The sequence below is a fragment of the Mytilus trossulus genome, chromosome 1, assembly GCF_036588685.1.
Source record: "Mytilus trossulus isolate FHL-02 chromosome 1, PNRI_Mtr1.1.1.hap1, whole genome shotgun sequence".
NCBI classification, from domain to species: Eukaryota; Metazoa; Mollusca; class Bivalvia; order Mytilida; family Mytilidae; genus Mytilus; species Mytilus trossulus.
In genome coordinates, this window is record NC_086373.1 from 69,999,403 (window position 1) to 70,020,689 (window position 21,287).

General features: G+C 32.1%; 2 protein-coding genes across 2 annotated transcripts; one reads left to right on the forward strand and one right to left on the reverse strand.

Annotated features, from left to right (window-relative positions):
- Positions 1-262: 262 nt before the first annotated feature.
- On the forward strand, positions 263-5,245 carry LOC134692181 (uncharacterized protein KIAA1958 homolog). Its single transcript, XM_063552665.1, has 3 exons — positions 263-1,484; positions 3,707-3,849; positions 4,886-5,245. The coding sequence occupies exons 1-3, from the start codon at positions 263-265 to the stop codon at positions 5,243-5,245; spliced, it is 1,725 nt and encodes a 574-aa protein (XP_063408735.1).
- Positions 5,246-9,470: 4,225 nt separating this feature from the next.
- Positions 9,471-10,193, reverse strand: LOC134692285 (galactoside alpha-(1,2)-fucosyltransferase 2-like). The gene has a single exon (XM_063552769.1). It carries the CDS (start codon positions 10,191-10,193, stop codon positions 9,471-9,473), a length of 723 nt encoding a protein of 240 aa, XP_063408839.1.
- Positions 10,194-21,287: the final 11,094 nt, after the last annotated feature.

A 21,287-nucleotide genomic window follows, 5' to 3' on the forward strand; every position in this document is an offset into this window, starting at 1 on the left:
TCATAGCTACAAGGGCACTGAATTTATTTTTCTCTAATTTTCGAGCTATTTTCACACTTCTCAACCGGTGTGAGAAAAATATTTCTCGTCTCTAGAGAGAAATTTGTTCTCAGCAATTGATTGGATAATCAAAGTTCGTGACCTGTCGGAACTACTTTTTCAAGGTTAACAAGAATTCTCGGCCTTCTTCGATAAACATCTTAGTAACGTGTAAACAAACTATCGAGAACTCGTCGTCTGCAATTTTCATTATAAGAAAGAAATGTCGCTCAACGAAAACTTGACAAGGGGACAAAAAGTCAGACTTGTAGGGGGGCAAATGGGAGTTATAAAAGGTAAAACAGACAACTTTGGGTTTCCGTTGTGGGAAATTCAGCTAGAAGGTGGTAAACTTGTAACTGAGGCCAGATACAGGTTTGACATTATTTCTGAGCCTGACAGAATAGTCACACACCCATTAGAACATGACTCCCCACCACATGTTCCTGATGAACTCCTGTATCTGTTTGAGCCAGAGTTGAATGAAGTTGATAAAACGCCAAATGAAGCTCCTGTAAATGTGTCAGCACCACCTCAAGCACCTACACAAAAGCCTAGTTCAAAAGCATCAAAACCAAGACAGTTTGTTCCAGTTGATGAATCAACTGTAGAACAATTTGTTAAAGATCAGGAAAATCAAGGCACTGCCAGAAAAAATATAAGTGATATGCGCACGCTTACACAGTTCCTACAACAGAAAAATGAAAAAAGAGAAATTTATAAAATTCCACCTGAAGAATTAAACAGTCTTTTATGTCAGTACTTTTTCTCTGTGAGAAAAACTGATGGAGAAGAGTATGAGCCATCCTCACTACGTGGAATGATGTGTTCATTTGATAGAATACTGAGGAGCAATGATTATGGCTATGAATTAAGTAAAAGTGTAGAATTTGCTAAAACCAGAGATGTTCTTACGGCAAAACAGATAGCGTTAAAAAAAATGGGTAAAGGAAATGGTGATAAAAGAGCTGAAACACTCACTGATGATGACATTGAAGCAATGTTTAAAACTGGGCAGCTGGGCTTGTCCAATCCTACAACTCTATTGCACACTCTCTGGTTTTTTAACACAATATATTTTGGCCTACGTGGTGTAACTGAACATTATCAGATGACATGGGGGGATGTCCAACTATGTAAAGACTCTAAAAGTCAGGAATACTTGCAAATGAACGAGAGAAATACTAAAACAAGAACTGGAGCAAATCTGAAAAACACAAGAGAAATTCCTCAAAGGGCCTGGGCCACAACTGATCAAACAAAATGTCCTGTAGCTGCATACAAGCTTTACAAGTCAAAAAGACCTACAAAATATAGTAAGCCTGAAGATCCCTTCTACATTCAGGAGAACAACAACCCTGACAAGTCAGCCCTTTGGTTTAAGGCACAAAGAATTGGTATCAATAAATTAGGAAAATTCATGAAGAAAATGGCTTTAAATACAGGTAATAAAATATTGTAAACAGGTACATTTACTTGTTATTAATGTATATATTGATTCATACACTGCAACAAGTGTATTACAATATTTCTCCACTCGAGACAGTTAAATTTTATTATTTAAAGAGCGAGGCTTGCCGAGCTTTTTAAATAATTAAATTTAACAGTCGAGAGTGGAGAAATATTGTAATACACGAGTTATAACTTATAGTGTCGAAATTAGTTTGTTTAATGATTTGCATCATTCTTTTTCAAAGATTTTTAGAAACTTGTGTTCCTTTAATATATGCAATGTCATCAGGCAAGGTCGCCTTTTTTCCCCCACGTCACAATATGAAAATTCTGAAAAAAACAAAACATGATGACGTCATAATCAATTTTGATTTAGAACAGATATTTTACTAGTGGTGAAAAATAGTTTACTCACACCACTCAAGAAATGTGCAGGTTTTTCCAAATTCATTGATTGGAGAAAGATTTGAGAAACCTATTTGTCAACAGTGACAGATAACTGTTTAATCTGTTTCTTTTATAAATCAGTTTAGTTTTGAAATTAAAAAAAAAAATGAAAGTCATCATTGAGTATTTACCAATATGAAGGTAGAACTGTGAACAACATGTTGATAATTAAAATTTCAACAATGGTCAAATTAAGTTACTTGTACATTTTTATTCAAATTTAAGCAAGAGTAAATAGACACATTTTGACTCTACATGTAAACTCCAAGTCCAGGAATCGAACCCAGATCCCTCATCTGTAGATGAGTGTACTGACCATTGTACTAACAAGGATAGTTTAAATACATGTACATGTAGAATAATCTGTGTCAAATACTCAATACTTTGGTTGATATGTTTCTCCCCTTTTTTTATAAAAAATTCTCGATATATCCAGAAAATTCCTCAACCCTGCCGTCTTAAAATTTTGTTTAAGATTGATAAAAATCCAAAATTAACTCTATCCTTTAACCTAAAAAAAAAGATTACATGTAAGTTTTAACGCAAGCATAAAACATTTGTACATGCCACAAAGACACATATTACGTGTTATATTTCTCCACGAGAGACAGTTAAATTTTAAAATTTAAAATGCAAGGCGTGCCAAGATTTTGAATATATTTAAAATTTAACTGTCAAGACTGGAGAAATATAATACACGAGATATTCCTTTTGAGAGATTTGCTGAAAGTTGTGCTCTTTATTGGTACAATGTACATGCATAGGAAGATATGGTATGAGTGCCAATGAGATATAGATTTCACAACTGCATCAAGACTGTATTACAATATTTCTCCACTCAAACAGTTAAATTTTTAAATTCACCTAGTTTCCTGATGTCACAATAGAAAATTCAGAAGAAAGCAAAAAAAATTGATGTCATAATTGAAATTCAACCAATCATTTGCTGAGAACAAGAACAAATTTCTCTCTAGAGACGAGAAATATTTTTCTCACAACGGTCGAGAAAGGTGAAAATAACACGACAACTAGAGAAACAACTCTCAACCCAATCACCTTTTTTCATGACGTCACAATAGAAAATTCAGAAGAATGCAAGAAATTTTGATGTCATAATTGAAATTCAACCAATCATTTGCTGAGAACAAATTTCTCTCTAGAGACGAGAAATATTTTTTTCACACCGGTCGAGAAAGGTGAAAATAGCACGAAAACTAGAGAAACAACTCTCAATCCAATTACAATTTATAAAAGTAAACCATTACAGGTCAAGGTACAGCCTTCAACATGTAGCCTTGGATAACACAAGCTATAAAGAGCCCAAATTTAAAGTGTAAATTCATTCAAACGGGAAAACCAATGGTCTTTTATAAAAACAAGTGAAACAAGCAACATGTATAAATTGCATAAACAAACAACAACTACTGTTGTGTTCATCAGATTCCTGACTTAGGACAGGTGCAAACATTTGCAGAGGGATTAAATGTTTTAATGGTACCAAACCTTCTCCCTTTTACTGACACAAAACTGAATAGTATAACATCACAACATAGAAAAACACACAATAAAATATCAATTTGAAGGCATACATGTAAGTGACGTCATCATGGTTGTCTTTTTTCATGACGTCACAATAGGAAATTCAGAAGAAATCAAGAAAATTTGATACCATATTTGAATTTCCCCATATAAACACTGTACATGTGTATAACCAGCATGTTCTTTTAATCACTGCTTTTAATTATTAATACTGTACATATACTTGTAGGTATTATTAAAGAACACAATCAAAATGATGAGAACCAACCTCTAGATGACAATACAAACAGGCGCCTAACCAACCATTCAGCTAGAAGGTTTATGCTTCAGAAGCTTGACGATGAGGGAATTGAACATAATCATATCAAACAGGTTATTAATCATAAAAATATTACTACAACACCACTTGACTACATTAATTACAGTTTTCATCCACTCAATTTTTGTCATGATTGAATTTTGAACAATCATCTGATAAGAAAATTTTGTAACTGGAGATATGAAAATATAGATTTCACAGAGTGTTACGAAATTCTCCACTCGAGACAGTTAACGTTAAATTTTACAATTTAAAACACAAGGCTTGCTGAGCTTTTCAATATTAAAAATTTAACTGTTGAAAGTGGAAACACATATCGGTGGAATTTGTTTCTCTAATTTTATCAAAGATTAAAGTCATTGATTCATTGTCAGTTGCTTTACGCCACACAGCTGACGCCGCATTAGCACAAAAAGGCTATATAACGGCAAAATTTGAACCATTGAAATTCAATCAATCACTTGCCAAGAACAGATTTTTCACTAGTGAGGAGAAATATTTTTTCTCACACCGGTCAGGAAATGTAAAAATAGCACAAAAATTGAAGAAATCCTTTTTAAAATTGTCGGATTATTTATTTTTTATTTGTGGATCTCATTAGGGTCTAAGTGCAACCCTGAATTGCTAACTCTTTGAGAGCATGACACATGTTAGTCAAATTATTGTACTGTACTGTGTTAGGAAGTCTAGGGGGACACTAGTCCAAATAATTATGACGTCTTGAAAGGCTATTTTTTTATAATTTTTTGGACGCCGTACATCAATGTACAGCGTCCCAAAAAAAATATAAAAAAATAGCCTAACGAGACGTCATAATTATTTGGACTAGGGGGGACACAAGAATTTACAAAAAATGAGAATTGCTTACAAAGTTACATACATAGTGTAAGCGGATACAGGAATTTGACAAAACAGTAAGTTGGATCCAGGATCAGAACCCCTCAATCTGTCAATGAGACACCCTTATTTAATATTTCACAATTCTTAATTCTAGTCCACCTTTACTTCTTCCTCAGATCCACACTATTTCATAAAAATTCACATATGGTTCATACTAGAAAGTTTATGATTTTTTTACTGATTTTTTAGATATCTGGACACAAAAACATACAGAGTATCACCACTTACTCAAAACTGAACCCTCAGAAACATAAACAGATAGCCCAATGCATCTTAGGTAACCAGGATCATGAGGCTGAAAATGAACAACAAATACAGTCTTCGCAGACAACGAGGACGGTTACGATGGGACGTAAAGCAGTTCATCAAACAGAGACACAACTCGTGGTTGGGCAAAGCCAAAGTCACGATGCACCGCGTTCAGGAATGAACTATATCTTTGGGGCACCTATTTATGGAGGGACATTTAATATCAATATTAACAATACATCACCATCAGTTCAGCCTCCTCAGAAGAAACGCCGATTTGACAGTTCACAAGATGAATAAACTACTGTGGTCAGCCGTTTTGAACTTCATTCATTCTCCTCGTGTTTATTTCAGTGAGCGGTGAACTTCATTCTACGCGAAAAAAGTTCTTTTTTCTTATCAACGTTCAATTGATAAAAACTATTTTAATGTTCTTTTTGTGATTAAATATGAATATGTTGGAATTCAAATTGAATTGGATTGTGTTTTTTTTAGATAATACTTGAAATTAAACAAAAGACTTATGTGCGTATAAATATGCTGGCGCGTAACACCGGATGACGTAGTTTAAGGCATGGTTGGGAGAATTTATTTTTTTATGAAACTAAAATAGGTTTTTTGGTCATTAGAGAAACAGATTCTTACATTGTTAGCAGTGGATTATCGTGTTTCTCCAATCTCGATAGTTAAATTATGAAATTTTAAGTCCTCGCCAAGGCTCGGACTTAAAATTTCATAATTTAACTATCTCGATTGGAGAAACACGATAATCCACTGCTAACAATGTAAGAATCTATATACCTCACACGTATAGGTTATATAATTAAGAAAGAAGCCGCAAGTCCAATGAAAAGGACAACACCATGGCATAAGAAAAACGACGAAAAGACAAAACAAAAGTAACAAAACAGTACATAGACAAGTATAGATTGTTCATTATGAGTCCCATCAGATACATATATATCACTGCTGGTGATCCGATGGATAAATCTGTTGAAGAGTTGTTACTGGTTCAGACGTACTGTGACTGTATCTTGCATTATTTTGTAGAATCCTTTATTATAGATAATTCAGCTGATCTGTAACAACACAATCTTCATGCCTTATATATCATGTACTGTATTACGACGCTAGATTAAAATTGACGAGGAAAGGTAACAAGGTGACCTGCCTGACGAAACTGTTTCCAATATATTTAAGATGACGGACCTCTCTGTTCTGGACGATATTGAGGTCCCCTGTAATAACATGGCCATAGGGATAATATGGTAACTTCGACGACTCACAGTTCCAGCTTAATGACGTATTATTTTCTACATTGAGGTTACCGACGTATAATTAAAAGTGAATCTTCTGCTGGTTTTTTTTTGTATGTGTACGAAATAATAGTTGGTTCTGTGTTATCAAAATATGAAGTATAAGGTTTTGAACGTTAGAGTAATTAAATATACTCGATAAGTCGATACAAAATAACTCTATAAATATGCATTTAGCATCAGGAAAAAAATGATAAAACTACTGAACTCGGAGAAAAGTTCAAAACGGAACATCCCTAATCAAATGGTAAAATCAAAAGCTCAAACATATCAAACGAATGGATATCAACTGTTTTATTCCTGACTTGGTACAGACATTTTCTTATGTTGAAAATGGTGGATTGAATCTGGTTTTATAGATAGCTGAACATCTCACTTGTATGACAGTAGCATTAAATTCCATAATATTGACAACGATGCGTGAACAAAACAAACAGACTTATAGGTGAACATGTCAATTAATATCTACGCCATATGGTTGCAGCATGTGAGGAATACAACGAGCAAGGTGTCAATTTGGTGAGTCCTTACATATAACATTTGTTTCATTTACAGTGTTTTCATTGACATTTTGAAAGGACGATAAAACATCACTTATGTGTAAACTAATCATAGCTAATCATTTCCCATTTTATATATTAATTTTTTAGGGGGTTCCAATGGCACAATCATATATATATAGTTTCATATATAAACTTGTATGATTCACTCATGTATGTAACAATGTACTTGACCTTATTGAAATAAATATTTTATTTTAATTGATACATCCGGACTTACGATATATATATATAACTGTTACTAAATTTTATCAACGATATATATCATAACAATAAATGTACAGACATGCATATTGTGCGTTTGGATAATTGACTTTCTAATTTTATTATGGAACTTTTTTATACAAAAAACAGAAATGTCGTCCTTCACCTGAAAAGCTAATAAAACATTTAAACAGATGTATTTATAAGGGATATAGTTACTCCTTCGTTGTCAAGTCATTCAAGATGTCATATTTTTTAATTAATAATAAGCCGTTCATAGGTCTCTGCATCGAAACACTGGAGACTAAGATAGGCACATACAGAATGTGGCGGAATTTAAAGGTGCAAACCATCGCCTTCACCAGTTTGAAATAAATTAACTTATCAAATGGATAAAAAGCAGAAAAAAATCTAACAAATTACAGAATGCACTTGGCAGGGTATTTATGCATCCCCACATATAACAAAAACACACTAATAAAACTGAGAATGGAAATGGGGAATGCGTCAAAGGGACAACAACCCGACCATAGAAAAAACAACAGCAGAAGGTCATCAACAGGTCTTCAATGTAGCGAGAAATTCCCGCACCCGGAGTCGTCCTTCAGATCTGAGAGTACTAGCAGTTACTGACAGCTAGTTAAAAGCCAAATAGAACAAATAAAAAAGAATTCAATCATCTTAAACTAAATTTAGATCAGTACACATGCAAGATCCAATGGCTTCAAGTTTCAATACGTCATTTAAAGTAAGAGAAACTCATGTTAAACTGTTTAACCACATATTTCAGTGCAAGAAAAACATACTGTGGATTCTTTTATTTTCGTGGATACCAATTTTCGTGGATTGAGGAAAACTTATATGTTCGTGGATATTTTATTTCGTGGTTTTGGAGAAATCTACATTCAATCCTATAACAAATTTGATATTCGTTGAACATTTAATTTCGTGGTTTGTCTGTTCCCACGAAATCCACGAAAATTGGTATCCAACGAATAATAATGAATCCACAGTATCAACTTAATACAAACGATACCTTTCATAGCATTTCAAAGTATTAATTGATCACCTAATTCAAAACCACAAAAGAACATCAGACATTTCCTTGGAACCTCCTGTGATCTCCTTCTTGCCGATTTTCTCCTTTATTCATATAATGATTACTTCATACTGTAACTTCAATTCCGTCCATTCCATTAGTCTGTAAGTCATATTCTTGTCAACTCGACTCTTATGAATCATTATAATATCTCGTTTCTATTCAAATTATTCGCCTTTGTGTCCTAAGGATGGTATCTAGACTTTGAAACTCTTTCATAGATTAATTCACACGTCAGGTTTATCACCTTATTGTAAGTCATCGATATTTGGTATGCAGCTGTAATAGTGTAGTACAGCTTGATTTGATCAATGATTTTAATAAATAGTATTTATATATATTTTTTATTTTTATTTTTGAAAACCATTTTTTATACTCAGGTCAGTTATATTCTTAACATTCGTATATGATGCATGTATTTCTATATTTTTATCTTTGTATTAAAGATATGAATGCGTAATGAAAATGTGTATTACAGTCCACTTTGAGTATGATATAGTCTATATTTGTACCTTAAGTTGGTATTTACTAGACAGAACGAATGTTACAGTTATAATTTTTATCACATTTGGCTGTTATTAGATTCCAGCATAGAATATTGTCTTGTATTGCGTTTAATTAGATTATATAGTCTGTAATATTCTTGCAAATACCAACTTTATGTATTGGATTCGGGAAAACAGAAAGCTGCATTTTACATGTGTTAATATCCATAAATGACAGTTATAAATGTTTTAAGCATATACACATGTTGAACAAGTGATTGACTCCTGTTGATAAGTATTTTATCATAGTCTTTTCCAAGAAAGGAAAACTTTAAAAAAAAGTTAATTTTGAACACTGCACTATACTAGTTTTGAGTTGTTGCTAATTATCTGGAAATCCTTGATGGTTGTTATCGTGAAACACTGTTTAACAAAGAGATCTTTAAAAATACACAGCTATAGGTCAAAAACGTCTGCTGGAAGCAAAACCAATGCATAAAATCAATGAGTTTGAACCAATCTTGTATCTTTTCATCTTGACAATATCAAATCCACATTGATGAGGGCACCTACATTTTGACAATTTGATAGTTCACTTGATCGTAACAGATCATTTTCGCAGGAACAAAAAACCTAGTCGTTTTACTGCACTTTTGTGTATTTTGATTTTTTTTTACTCTTGCAATAAATTTTCTACAAAAGTGATTATAAGACGTTCAAGGTGAATGATGTTTCATGTTTAGTATGTTTGCTTACAATAAATAACACTATAAGACGTTCAAGGTGAATGATGTTTCATGTTTAGTATGTTTGCTTACAATAAATAACACATTAAAACAAAATTTGTCAAAATTTAATTGCTTAAAGTCCTACCCATTGTGGATAGAAATGGTCTTCAAAATTAAGTATGCGTTCAAATCGTGAACCCTTTTTTGCAGCATCTTTTAGGTAAACCACTTTACCACCAGTCAAATAACCAATCCACCAGCCAAAAGTTCCTATTGTCATGACCGTATGGTCACAAGCAACGACAGTTGCCATATCAAATTCACGTTTACCTAAGGATATAAATTCTACAGGAACATGAGTGGGCATATATTTTTTAGACCAATCCATGCCATCTGATATAACTAGAAATAAAACAGTTGCATACATTTTAGCATAATAGTTAACAGATCTGTTTAAAAACTCAGGTGTAGCGATGTTAAATCCATCATTGTTTTTTACCTTGTCACCTCTCCTTATATGAACACCTACCAAAGTAATACTCTGTCGAGACTTAATTTTTCGTGTTTGTAATATCTTTCCAATTGTCTGTTCTGCAGTATTTTGAATATGCTTATGAAACTTTAACTGTCTCCGCAGCTCCTTATCATACATGTGAAAATATTTCCACGATTGTAGTCCATATCCTAGCTGAATGTTATCTTCAGAACTAAAATTAAGTAAAGTTTTGTTGAATGTCGGAGATGCTTTATCTAAAACTTTCCGAAACCCCTTACATAATCTTTTTGATTTATCGGATGTCACATTAATTGCAAACACTTTTCGGATTTCAGCATCGGGAGGTACGATGAGCTCCATTTGTTTATTTCTTGCAGCAGCAAACGAAGTAGAAAATTGAAACAATCTATTTCCGAGTCCACCTTGTAAAATAGGACATATTGACCCTTTCGTTTTCCTAGTTACTCTATCAACATGTAATGCTGACGTTTCTCTCCCGTAGAAAGGTACTGGTAAATATGTTACCGTGGATCTATCAAACAGTTGTCTGACTAGAACGTAAAAGGGAAATAGTAACAGGATACCTTAAATGTATAACAAAATCAGAGAATATTACGTTATGGCAAATATCAATACATACATATCATTCTTACAAAAACACACTATTTACATTTGTACGACCAAATCAACGCACAATATATATTTTCAGTAGAAAACAACGAAAATGTTATAAATACATAGAAGACGAACCAAAAGTTGCATTCACTGTACCCAAAAAAACAATGTATGTTTCTTTGCCGAGGAACTCAAAATTAAAATGCATCACTTCATTCGTTGCAGTTATATGACGTGATTTTCAATTGAAATATAAACAAATGATTTCACATGTGAAGTTCATTCATATGATGTCGCATACAAACAACTTAAAATGCAAAGATATATTCAAATATTTTCCATTGTAAGGCCTATGCTCTTGTCATTTTTATGCTTTCATAACTGTCTATTGGCTTTGCCCATTGTTGAAGGCCATACGGTGACCTAAAGTTGTTATTTTTTGTGTCATTTTGTCTTTTGTAAAGATTTGTCTCATTGGCAATCATACCACATCTTCTTTTTTATTTTAGGTAAAGATAATGCTCATTGTTAAAGTCCATACGTGGACCTACAGTTGTAAACCTTGACGCCAATAGTTATGTTGTCTTACTGGCAATCATACCAAATCTTTAAATTTTTAAATTATAAAAAAAAACGAATCAAAGGAACAAATAATCGAAGGAAATATACTACTCATGACCAATAACTACTAATTATAACTCTACAATGTGAAGATTGGTCAGTCATTGCTATATGACAAGGAAGTTTTTTGCCAAATATATTCTACATTCACTCCTAAAATAGCTTTTGACTGGATGACAGGTATATTATCCTTCTAGAGTGTTTGATTTATAGTGTTCCTATTCTTTGTATGTGTTGTTCGTTAATGAACTATAAGCGATGAGATTGGCTTTGAATCGTGAATATGACTTCGTTGTTTAAATTCTTGGATTAGTAATTCCTTTGGTAACAGATATCATACTTCCACTTACGTAAAGCTCATATATGATCACATAAACATTTGTGTTAAAATACAAAATGAAAAAAATATTGATCATTGCCATAACAAAATATAATTAGCATCGATTTAGTAATGTCAATGAAACTTGTTCACAATTCTCTTGAGGTTGTTTGTTTCAATGATATGAATAATACTCACATAGAGCTAAATATAACAGCTTCTGTATCAAAGGCTTCGTCTACAAAACACGTTTTGCATTTATGATCATATCAATATATTTGATTATGTATCTACACTTGCTACACCGATTTTATCTATAATGGCTTCCTGTCTACACGAACAAAATTTAAGCAAGGGTTTCAAATGAAAAAAGTGGTTGTTCTGCTTACAATTACGGAGCAGCTAAGATCAGCTTTGACTGTCCCTTTGGTGTCTTTCGTTCCTTTTTTAGTTTTATAGGGTTCGTGCTCCATACAATTTTAGTATTATGTGAATTTATTTTTTTGTCGTCGTCTTTCTTTCTTTTTTCAAGGCGTTGTCAGCTTCTCTAAATTGATGATTTGTTTTACTTGGTATTTTCTGCTATTTTTCCCTTATTCTAAATCAAAGTTTCATCAGACTCTTAGAGTTGTTTTTGTTCTCATTTGATACACCAGAAAATTCGAAGAAGTATGTTGATATATTTTCAAAATGCCAATAATTTAGTTTACCATTTAACATACTTTGCTTTAGTTGTATTAGGCCAATTTTTCAATTTTCACAAATACTTCAAAGTGGCATTATGTGCTAAATATCAAATTCATTTGAATACAAAACACATGGTCTGGCATGTACAGTTTATAACACTACTGTTGAATTCCTTTCTATGCGTCATATGGGCGGACATGTAAATATGAAATACAGATAACATGTAAGCAAGTGCAACAGTATAAATGGTCAATTTTAAGTTCTGTTTGAAATAATTTTATATATATATAACATTTAATGTATTTATCAACATGATCAAAGTCGAACATGTAAAATGTTTTTTTGTTTATAGTTAACACGTGTTTGGTTAATTATAGTAAGGTCGGTTTGATTAGGATACATTATTAAGTTCATGCACGCGTGAACTCAGGTGGTTTAAAGTCATTCAAGCCATTGCAGTCAAAGTGTACAGTAGCATTTTGCAAAATAAATAATATTATTAATCATATTATTTATTTTCAGATTTGTGGACCAAATGTATGGGGAAACCAGTACAAGCTGCTTAATAGCTATTTATTTATATGAACTTACTACATTTGTGTACTCATATTTATGATAAAATGTGCGCTTGTCTCTGCAAGTGGTGTCTCCCATGTAAGAGTTTGTGGTTATTTGATAAATATTTTATGTTCGTTTGAGTGTACGAATAAGAACTTAAGATTAAATGTTAAACATTTACTAGTAAACTGTATATGTCTGATGTTTTGGCATGTCGATTTAATTGACAAAATAGTTTTGAGGTTGCACTGACATTCGATCAAGTCACTGGACATGTTGAAAACATATATCATTCATCTCCAACAAACGTCGCATAAATACGAAAAAGATGAGTTGTGATTTTTTACTTGCAAGCATATTACATATAAGCATTATTTTAAAACCTATGTTGAGAATATTGAACTAAAACAGATTGTTAATATAAAACCATTATTGTGACGTCAGACTATTAATTTTGCAGATAAGAATATACTCATTCTCGTTCAATGAAAAATCGGCATTTGACCTTCTATTTTTCATAGTACATGGTTTTCCATGCACTATCACATGCTATACCTAAAAGACTTTTCACTGTAAATTAATACAAAAAAGATATGATACCGTATGGAAGGGATTGTCACCCCAAGCCTACATGTACATGAAAGAATGTAATTAGCGATGAACACTAACTATGGCGTCAATATTTAAAATGTACGTAGTATTTGAATTATAAAAATAATACATTGTCATGTATTCATCATTGTTTTTTTTAAATAAAGTTTTTTTTGTATTATTGAAACTTTTATAATGTTTTAAAAAAATATACCTATGTGGTCAAAATACTCAAATGGTCCGGCCCGTTAATAACTATATGAGTATATGCGTATGGTCATGACCAAACGCGTATGGTCCAAATACTCATATGGTCCGGAACATATATAAACGGGAAGAACAAAACAAAAACAAACAAACAAAATTGCGAAAGCAAATTTACAGATCTAATATTGATCGATTGATATTGTAGATACAGATTTATTGTTAGCCTTGTACCACCATCACGGCTGGTGATTCGATTGATAAAATCTGTTGTAGAATCGTCACTGGTTCAGACGTCATATAATTAACTAGAACTTTAATTATGATAATGGATTGAATTCTAACTTTAAGGGAATACTAACTCAAACATTTACTCGAACAGTAAACTGAACTTGTATTTAAACTATAACTCGATGGATGGCCACACTCATAAAAGGCACATTAAATGTGGAAATTATTCTAAAAATATAACTTGTCTTCCGATTTAGTCACGTGGTTTCACTTCATCAAGTAATGTGATAATCACACCAAAGAATGACAGGACCACATCATGTACTAAAACAAACATATCATTGAGTGAAAAATCGAAAAAAAAATTAACATCATTACGCTATGTTAAAGCAATTTAAAGAATTGGCAAACAATCATAACGACATAACAAAACTACAGCATATAATGAAACAACTACATTACGCTAAGTTACATACCAATAAAACAATGTTAAAACGAAATTGCCTAATAAAACAACAACATTAGATAATGATGAAACCACATCGAGCAATGATAATACCATATCAGGTTATGACAAAATTAAATCAATTCAATACGAACCCATATCGTGTTGAATATGGTGTATTGCAGTATCGAAATACCATTAGCAAATTGAGAACAACACGTTTAATAATGTTATGTGTCCAAAAAAAAAAGAAGTAAAATCACCAAAATACTGAACTCAGAGGAAAATCAATTTGGAAAGTCCATAATCACATGGCAAATTCAAAAAACATAACGCATCAAAAACGAATCGACAAGAACTGTCATATTCCTGACTTGGTACAGGCATTTTCAAATGTAGAAAATGGTGGATTATGTGTCCAAAGCGCTTTTCTGGATATACCTCAAAGCAAGACATTTGAAATCCGAAGTTGTATAAGTACCGAAACCGTTGGAGAGCTATATAACAAAAATACCTAGAATTAATAACCAAACTCATCTAAAGTCAACTTTGCCTGAAGAAATTGAAACCTTAGTTGCTTAATAATTTCAAAATTTATAAACGGACAATTTTAGAAAAAAATTGTTAAATCATGTCAGAACCGAAGACTGACTACTGAGCTGATGATACACTCAGGGACTGATAGTCCGACAGCAGAGGTATCTAACCAGTGATGTAAGAAATTGAGAACAACACGTTAAATAATGTCATGCGTCAGAAGCGCTATTCTGGATTTACCTTCATCAGGAACGCTCAAAGCCAAACATTTTAAATCCCAAGATGTATAAGTACCGAAACCTTTGAAGAGCTATATAACAAAAATACCTAGAATTAATGGCCAAATTCATCTAAAGCCAACTTTGCCTGAGGGAGTTGAAACCTTAGTTTCTTAATAATTTCAAAGTTCATGAACGAACAATTTTAGAAAAGATTGTTAAATCATGTCAGGACCGAAGTACTGACTACTGAGCTGATGATACCCTCGGGGACTGATATTGTATCATCAGAGGTATTTACCCATTAATGTAAAAAAATGAGTGATGACTATTCCATATTGAGTTATATTAAAACATCAATACGCAATGTCAAAACCATATCATGTAAAGACAAAATGTCATCAAATAAGAGCAAACAACACTACATAATATCAGAGCTCAACATAAGACAGATGTGGTGTTCCTTAGGTTTCTCCGCTAGTTACTGGTTTATTGTGAATATTTCCAATGTTTGAAAGAAAATGCTTACATTCAGTTTGTCCATTTTTGTTATATAAATATAGTATGGTTTCATCTGTTTGACTACATATCTTCACAAATGTTTATTCGCAAATCACTATTCGAGTAACGCGGATAGCAGAAATAAGTCTGTAGATGTCTAATTTTGTAAACAAAAGATAATATGCTGGTGCCTGATAGTTTAACGAAAACATGGTATGTAATATTTGCACTTCTCTAACAATTTCATTGTGGACTTATATTTACTAATGCATTGTTGAACATAATGATAGGATTATTTAAACTCACTTACAATAAAAAAAAATTATTCGGAAAAGACTTTAAATATAAAAAATCATTAAAAAAAAGTTTATAAAGACTGGACCGTTTGTTTTCACGTTTGAATGGTTTTACACTAGTAAATTTTGGGCCCTTTATAGTTTTTTGTTCGGAGTGAGCCAAGGTTCCGTGTTGAAGGCCGTACATTAACCTATAATGGTTTACTTTTATTAATTCTTTTTTTTGGTTGAAGAGTTGTCTTTTTGGCACTCACTTTATCTTCTTTCATCTTAGTAAGAAATACAACGAATCAGCGATAATTCATAAAACACAAACGTTCGCCATGGCCATCCAGGCTCATGGTTTCTTTTCCAACAGTCATCGTATGTATCTCATTCAATGTATCTATAATACTAAAAGCACTATTTCAATATTACTTTTTTATCAATATTTAAAACTAATTAAAACAAAAGATAGGTTTATGGTTGGTATACATCGTAGTTTGAGATCAAAGGCACTAACTGACTCGTTTTTGGACTAAATAACTTAAGGCTACGTTTTGTCGCTGCATCGCTGAAGGCATGATTCAGATCGATAAAGCATTATTTAACATGAGGGTATGCTTACACCGACAAATATATTGGATCAAGACAGTACACAACTTAATCAAACTTTGATATTTACTTCTGAGGCATGTATGATGTTGATATATCAGTTGATGTATTTCCCTCGGTTTTAGTTTGTAAACCAGATTTGATTTTGTCTCAATCGATTAATGACTTTCGAACAGCGGTTTACTACTGTTGCCTTTACTCTGAACACTGAATGCTTTTACTTTGAGTTTTTTATTTATGCCTTGTTATCTCATACCTTACTTGTCATTTCTTTATGTTTATTTCTTTGCTGTTCTTGTAAAGTCCACATGTGTCAAAACGTTCGTTACCTTTTCTCTCATTAGTCAGAAATTGTTTCTCATATCGCATATTTATATAAACAATAATTATATGCGGTAAATCAATCATGTGAAATAAAATCATTTAACATTGTTTGTATCAGTATTTGTATGATAGATATCAACGCATAATTGAGTTTGTCCATGCAAAGCATTGTATAACGTCAATTATTACAATTTGAAGAGTAATATCTACAAAATGTAACGTCTAATGTAGATACTATTATGATTATAGGTTTTTGTTAAATTAGGATTATTATATTTCGTTGTACAGTGATCAAAAATAATATATATATTTTTTTTTCTCAGACATTTGTTTTGTATAATTATGACAAAGTGTTGTTTAAATATTAATTGTTTGTTTAAACATGCTTCTCAAATCATTTCAAATAGCAACCGAAAAATATATACTTCAAGGTTCAACTACTTATCATTTTAAAACATAAAATATTTTATTAAAGAATGTGATTATTAATATTGAGCAATTTTAAAAAGAAAACAGAAAAAAGTGCAGAATATCTTTTATAGTGAGTGTAGGAACATGTTACTGACAATTTATGAAAACATAAAAGTTTTTAAATGTTATAATCCTGCGCTCCATATTTAAACCCTATCTTTTATTGAGCAATCATGACATACATAGAACCCTAAAATACTTCGAATCAAAAGGGCAGTTTTTATAAGGAACCGACCGTTTAGCTTTCTGTGGAGGAAGGAGATGACAATTACATTGAAAATTAAAACAAAATTAAAACAATTAATTTTTAATTATACAAAGGAACAAGATGTTTTTTAAATCATTGTAGAATTTATTTTGTTCCCCAATGACAAATTATTGATTTCCTTTTTGACTTATTTTTTTCTCAGTGATTTTGGAAAATGGCCTTGAAATAAAATATGACACCCCACCCCACTCCATTTACAAATTATGAGTTGCGTGTAACTGGTATAAAGGTTAATATAGACATGTTCAATTCAGTTCAAATTAACAAACATGTACATAATACTGAATATAGTTTGGCAAAACTTTGAGGAATGTTCGGTCCTCAATGTTCTTCCAATTCGTACTTTGATTGAAAGTGTATTCATTGATTCGAGCATCTGGCGTATACAATGCATATTGGTATCTATGAAGATACAGTGTTAACCTCTGGGTATATGGCTCTTCTCAACAGCAAAGTATTCAGCACTTCTGTGTGGATATGCATTGTCATTGATACAGATGGGTGCACTCCTAACCTGTACAGCAAGTTAACTTGATAACCAGTCATTTGGACTGGTCAAATTTAACCTGTGACCGAATATAGGACTGCTCTGACCAGTCCTAGGACCAACATCTAGTTAACTTGAAAAGCGGACTTGGTCCTAGGACTGTTTTAATGTCTGCCAAAAAGTTAACTTGGAAACAGGTCCGCTATTGATATAAGTTAACTTCGAACCAGTCCTGTCATAAAGTTAACATAAGTTAACTTCGGAACCAGTCCTGTCATAAAGTTAACATATTAACTTGGAAACCGGTCCTGCCACAAAGTTAACTTCTGCTTGGACAAATCCGATCAAAACCAGACCTGTTCCCAAGTTAACTTTTGACTGGTCTGCTCAACACTAAGTTAACTTGTAACCAGGACCGCTCTTCGTTGATTTAAAAAAAAAAATATCTTTGTTTCGTAGTATAAACATCGAAAATAAAGTAATTTGAAAATGAATACTTCCGTTTTATGAACAGGATTAAATACAAATATTTGAAAATAAGTACGCACAGAACGTAACACAAATTTATCTGTGATCTGGCAATCTATCTATTATAAAAACGATCTCGGTTACAATGATAACAGGCACTGAATATATATATATATTCCGAGATCAAATTCATTCATATTATGTATATTTTTGAAAAGAAGTATATTTGATGTTAGGTGTATACGTCCTTGTTAGTTAAACATCCTTGAACTATGCAGCCACAATCAGCAATAGTTTAATTCATTTAAATAATGACTACAAATTTTTGTTCGCCTAAATTAAGGGTGCAAGCATGTCCTCTTTTTACTCAAAATACTGATACGTAACAAAATTTCAGTAGTTTTGATGCCTCCAGTTAACTTGTATAACAAAATTATTTGACCGCATCCACCAAAACTGACCATATATGCACTTTAATTTGTAAATCTATATACCAGCATAGTTAATCAGCCTTATTTTTTATGTCAGGATTCAATGTGTAATACAATCATGACAATGGACAGCAATATTGCAATATAATAGCAACAAATTTTTGTTCGCCTAAATTAAGGGTGCCAGCATGTCCCCTTTTTACTTATAATACTAATACGTAACAAAATTTCAGTAGTTTTGATGCCTCCTGTTGACTTGTACAACAAAATTATTTGAAAGCATCCACCAAAACTGACCATATATGCACTTTAATTTGTAAATCTATATACCCGCATAGTAAATCAGCCATATTTTTTATGTCAGGATTCAATGTATAATACAATCATGACAATGGACAGCAAAATTGCAATATAATAACAACAAATTTTTGTTCACATCAATTTAGGATACCAGCATGTCCTCATTTTATTCAAAATAATGATACGTAACAAAATTTCAGTAGTTTTGATGCCTCCTGTTGACTTGTACAACAAAATTATTTGAAAGCATCCACCAAAACTGACCATATATGCACTTTAATTTGTAAATCTATATACCCGCATAGTAAATCAGCCATATTTTTTATGTCAGGATTCAATGTATCATACAATCATGACAATGGACAGCAAAATTGCAATATAATAACAACAAATTTTTGTTCACATCAATTTAGGATACCAGCATGTCCTCATTTTATTCAAAATAATGATACGTAACAAAATTTCAGTAGTTTTGATACCTCCAGCTGACTTGTACAACAAAATTATTTGACCGCATTACCAAAACTGACCATTTGTGAACTTCAAATTGTAAATCTATATACCAGCATAGTAAATCAGCCTTATTTTTAATGTCAGGATTCAATGTGTAATACAATTATGACAATGGACAGCAATATTGCAATATAATAACAACAAATTTTTGTTCGCCTAAATTAAGGGTGCCAGCATGTCCTCTTTTTACTTAAAATACTGATACGTAACAAAATTTCAGTTGTTTTGATGCCTTCAGTTGACTTGTACAACAAAATTATTTGACCGCATCCACCAAAACTGACCATATATGCACTTTTATTTTTAAATCTATATACCCACATAGTTAATCAGCCATATTTGTTATGTCAGGATTCAATGTATAATACAATCATGACAATGGACTTTTGTCAAGGTTAGGACCGCACCCATCTGTATGGCCATGAATATAAATGATCTTTTCATATATTAATTAGAAGACATGAGCAGAATCATGTTAGACTAAACGATTTTTAGAGAGATTCTTGTATTTAGAAATGAATTGAGTGTTTTCATTTGTTTACAGATAAGATTAAATGTGTGACACGCTTTGAAATTTTGGTTATAATACTTTTGTTGAAATGAACTCAAGTTTTTGAAGAATGGTAAATAATTATAAAATTTAGCTGCACACATTTTGAAACTGAATTACAAAGATGACCAAAATGTTCATCAATACGAAAAACATTATTGATTATTGTATTGATAGGACTCGCAGGTTACATACGACAATTAAATGTACTACACTATAATATTCGTTTTCTACTGAAGTCGAAAGTTCTAATTCAATCACCCCGGTCGCGTCACCAATAACAGGATCTCAGACAGCTAACGTTAACAACAATCATGTTCCTCTTTTATTTACTTACATTTCTTAAAACATTGATAAACCAAGAAAGGATACTTAATTCTTGGTTCTGAGAAAACAAAACCGCTGCAATTGTTCACCATTTACAAAAGCTGAAAATGAATGGGAGTGATAATGTTGATACAATATCATTTTTATTCAAAATGCAAATATGATAAACCAAAAGTGTTTGTCGTGAGACAAAGTGTCAAGCAAACTATGTCCTGGTTCAAGACAAGCAACATTTCTGTGCGGCTAAGCATTCACTTTATGTTTTTGATATCTTGTACTAGTTACTGTAAACACACATATACATGATCTTGAGTGCAGAAATTATAACGATATACGGTAAATATTATGATATTTTCACTAATTTACTCGAAACATTAGTCAATTAGTATGTTTTGTAGTTTTTATCATATTAATATCGTCGTTAAAAGTCATTTCTACAGATTTCAACTCTTCTTGACGCCACATTGTTACTTAAATATTTAAACCAGTTCAATCTGTAATTGTATTCAATAACAGAAATTTAAATATCTATATTATATCTCCAAAAATTATCTGTTTTATAAATCAAATCAATATATAACGTTGTAAATTGTGTGTCTTACGACACACACTTCGTTATTCAATAAACCTGTTAAGTGCACTGTCTTAATTGATTTTAGAAATTGGTTGTTTTCCTGTGTTTAACATGTCAAAATGTACTATCATATTGTTTATTTATGTATGTATCTGTCTTTGGTGTTCTTGCGTGGATTTGTACTGTATTTCCGCTTTGTAATGTTGTCATTGTACCGGTATATTTAACATTGCCATCAAGTCGGGAGGTTTGGCTAGACACAAAACCAGATTCGTTCCCCTTATAGTTGATGTGTTTCTCTCGGTTGAAGTTTGTACCCCGGAT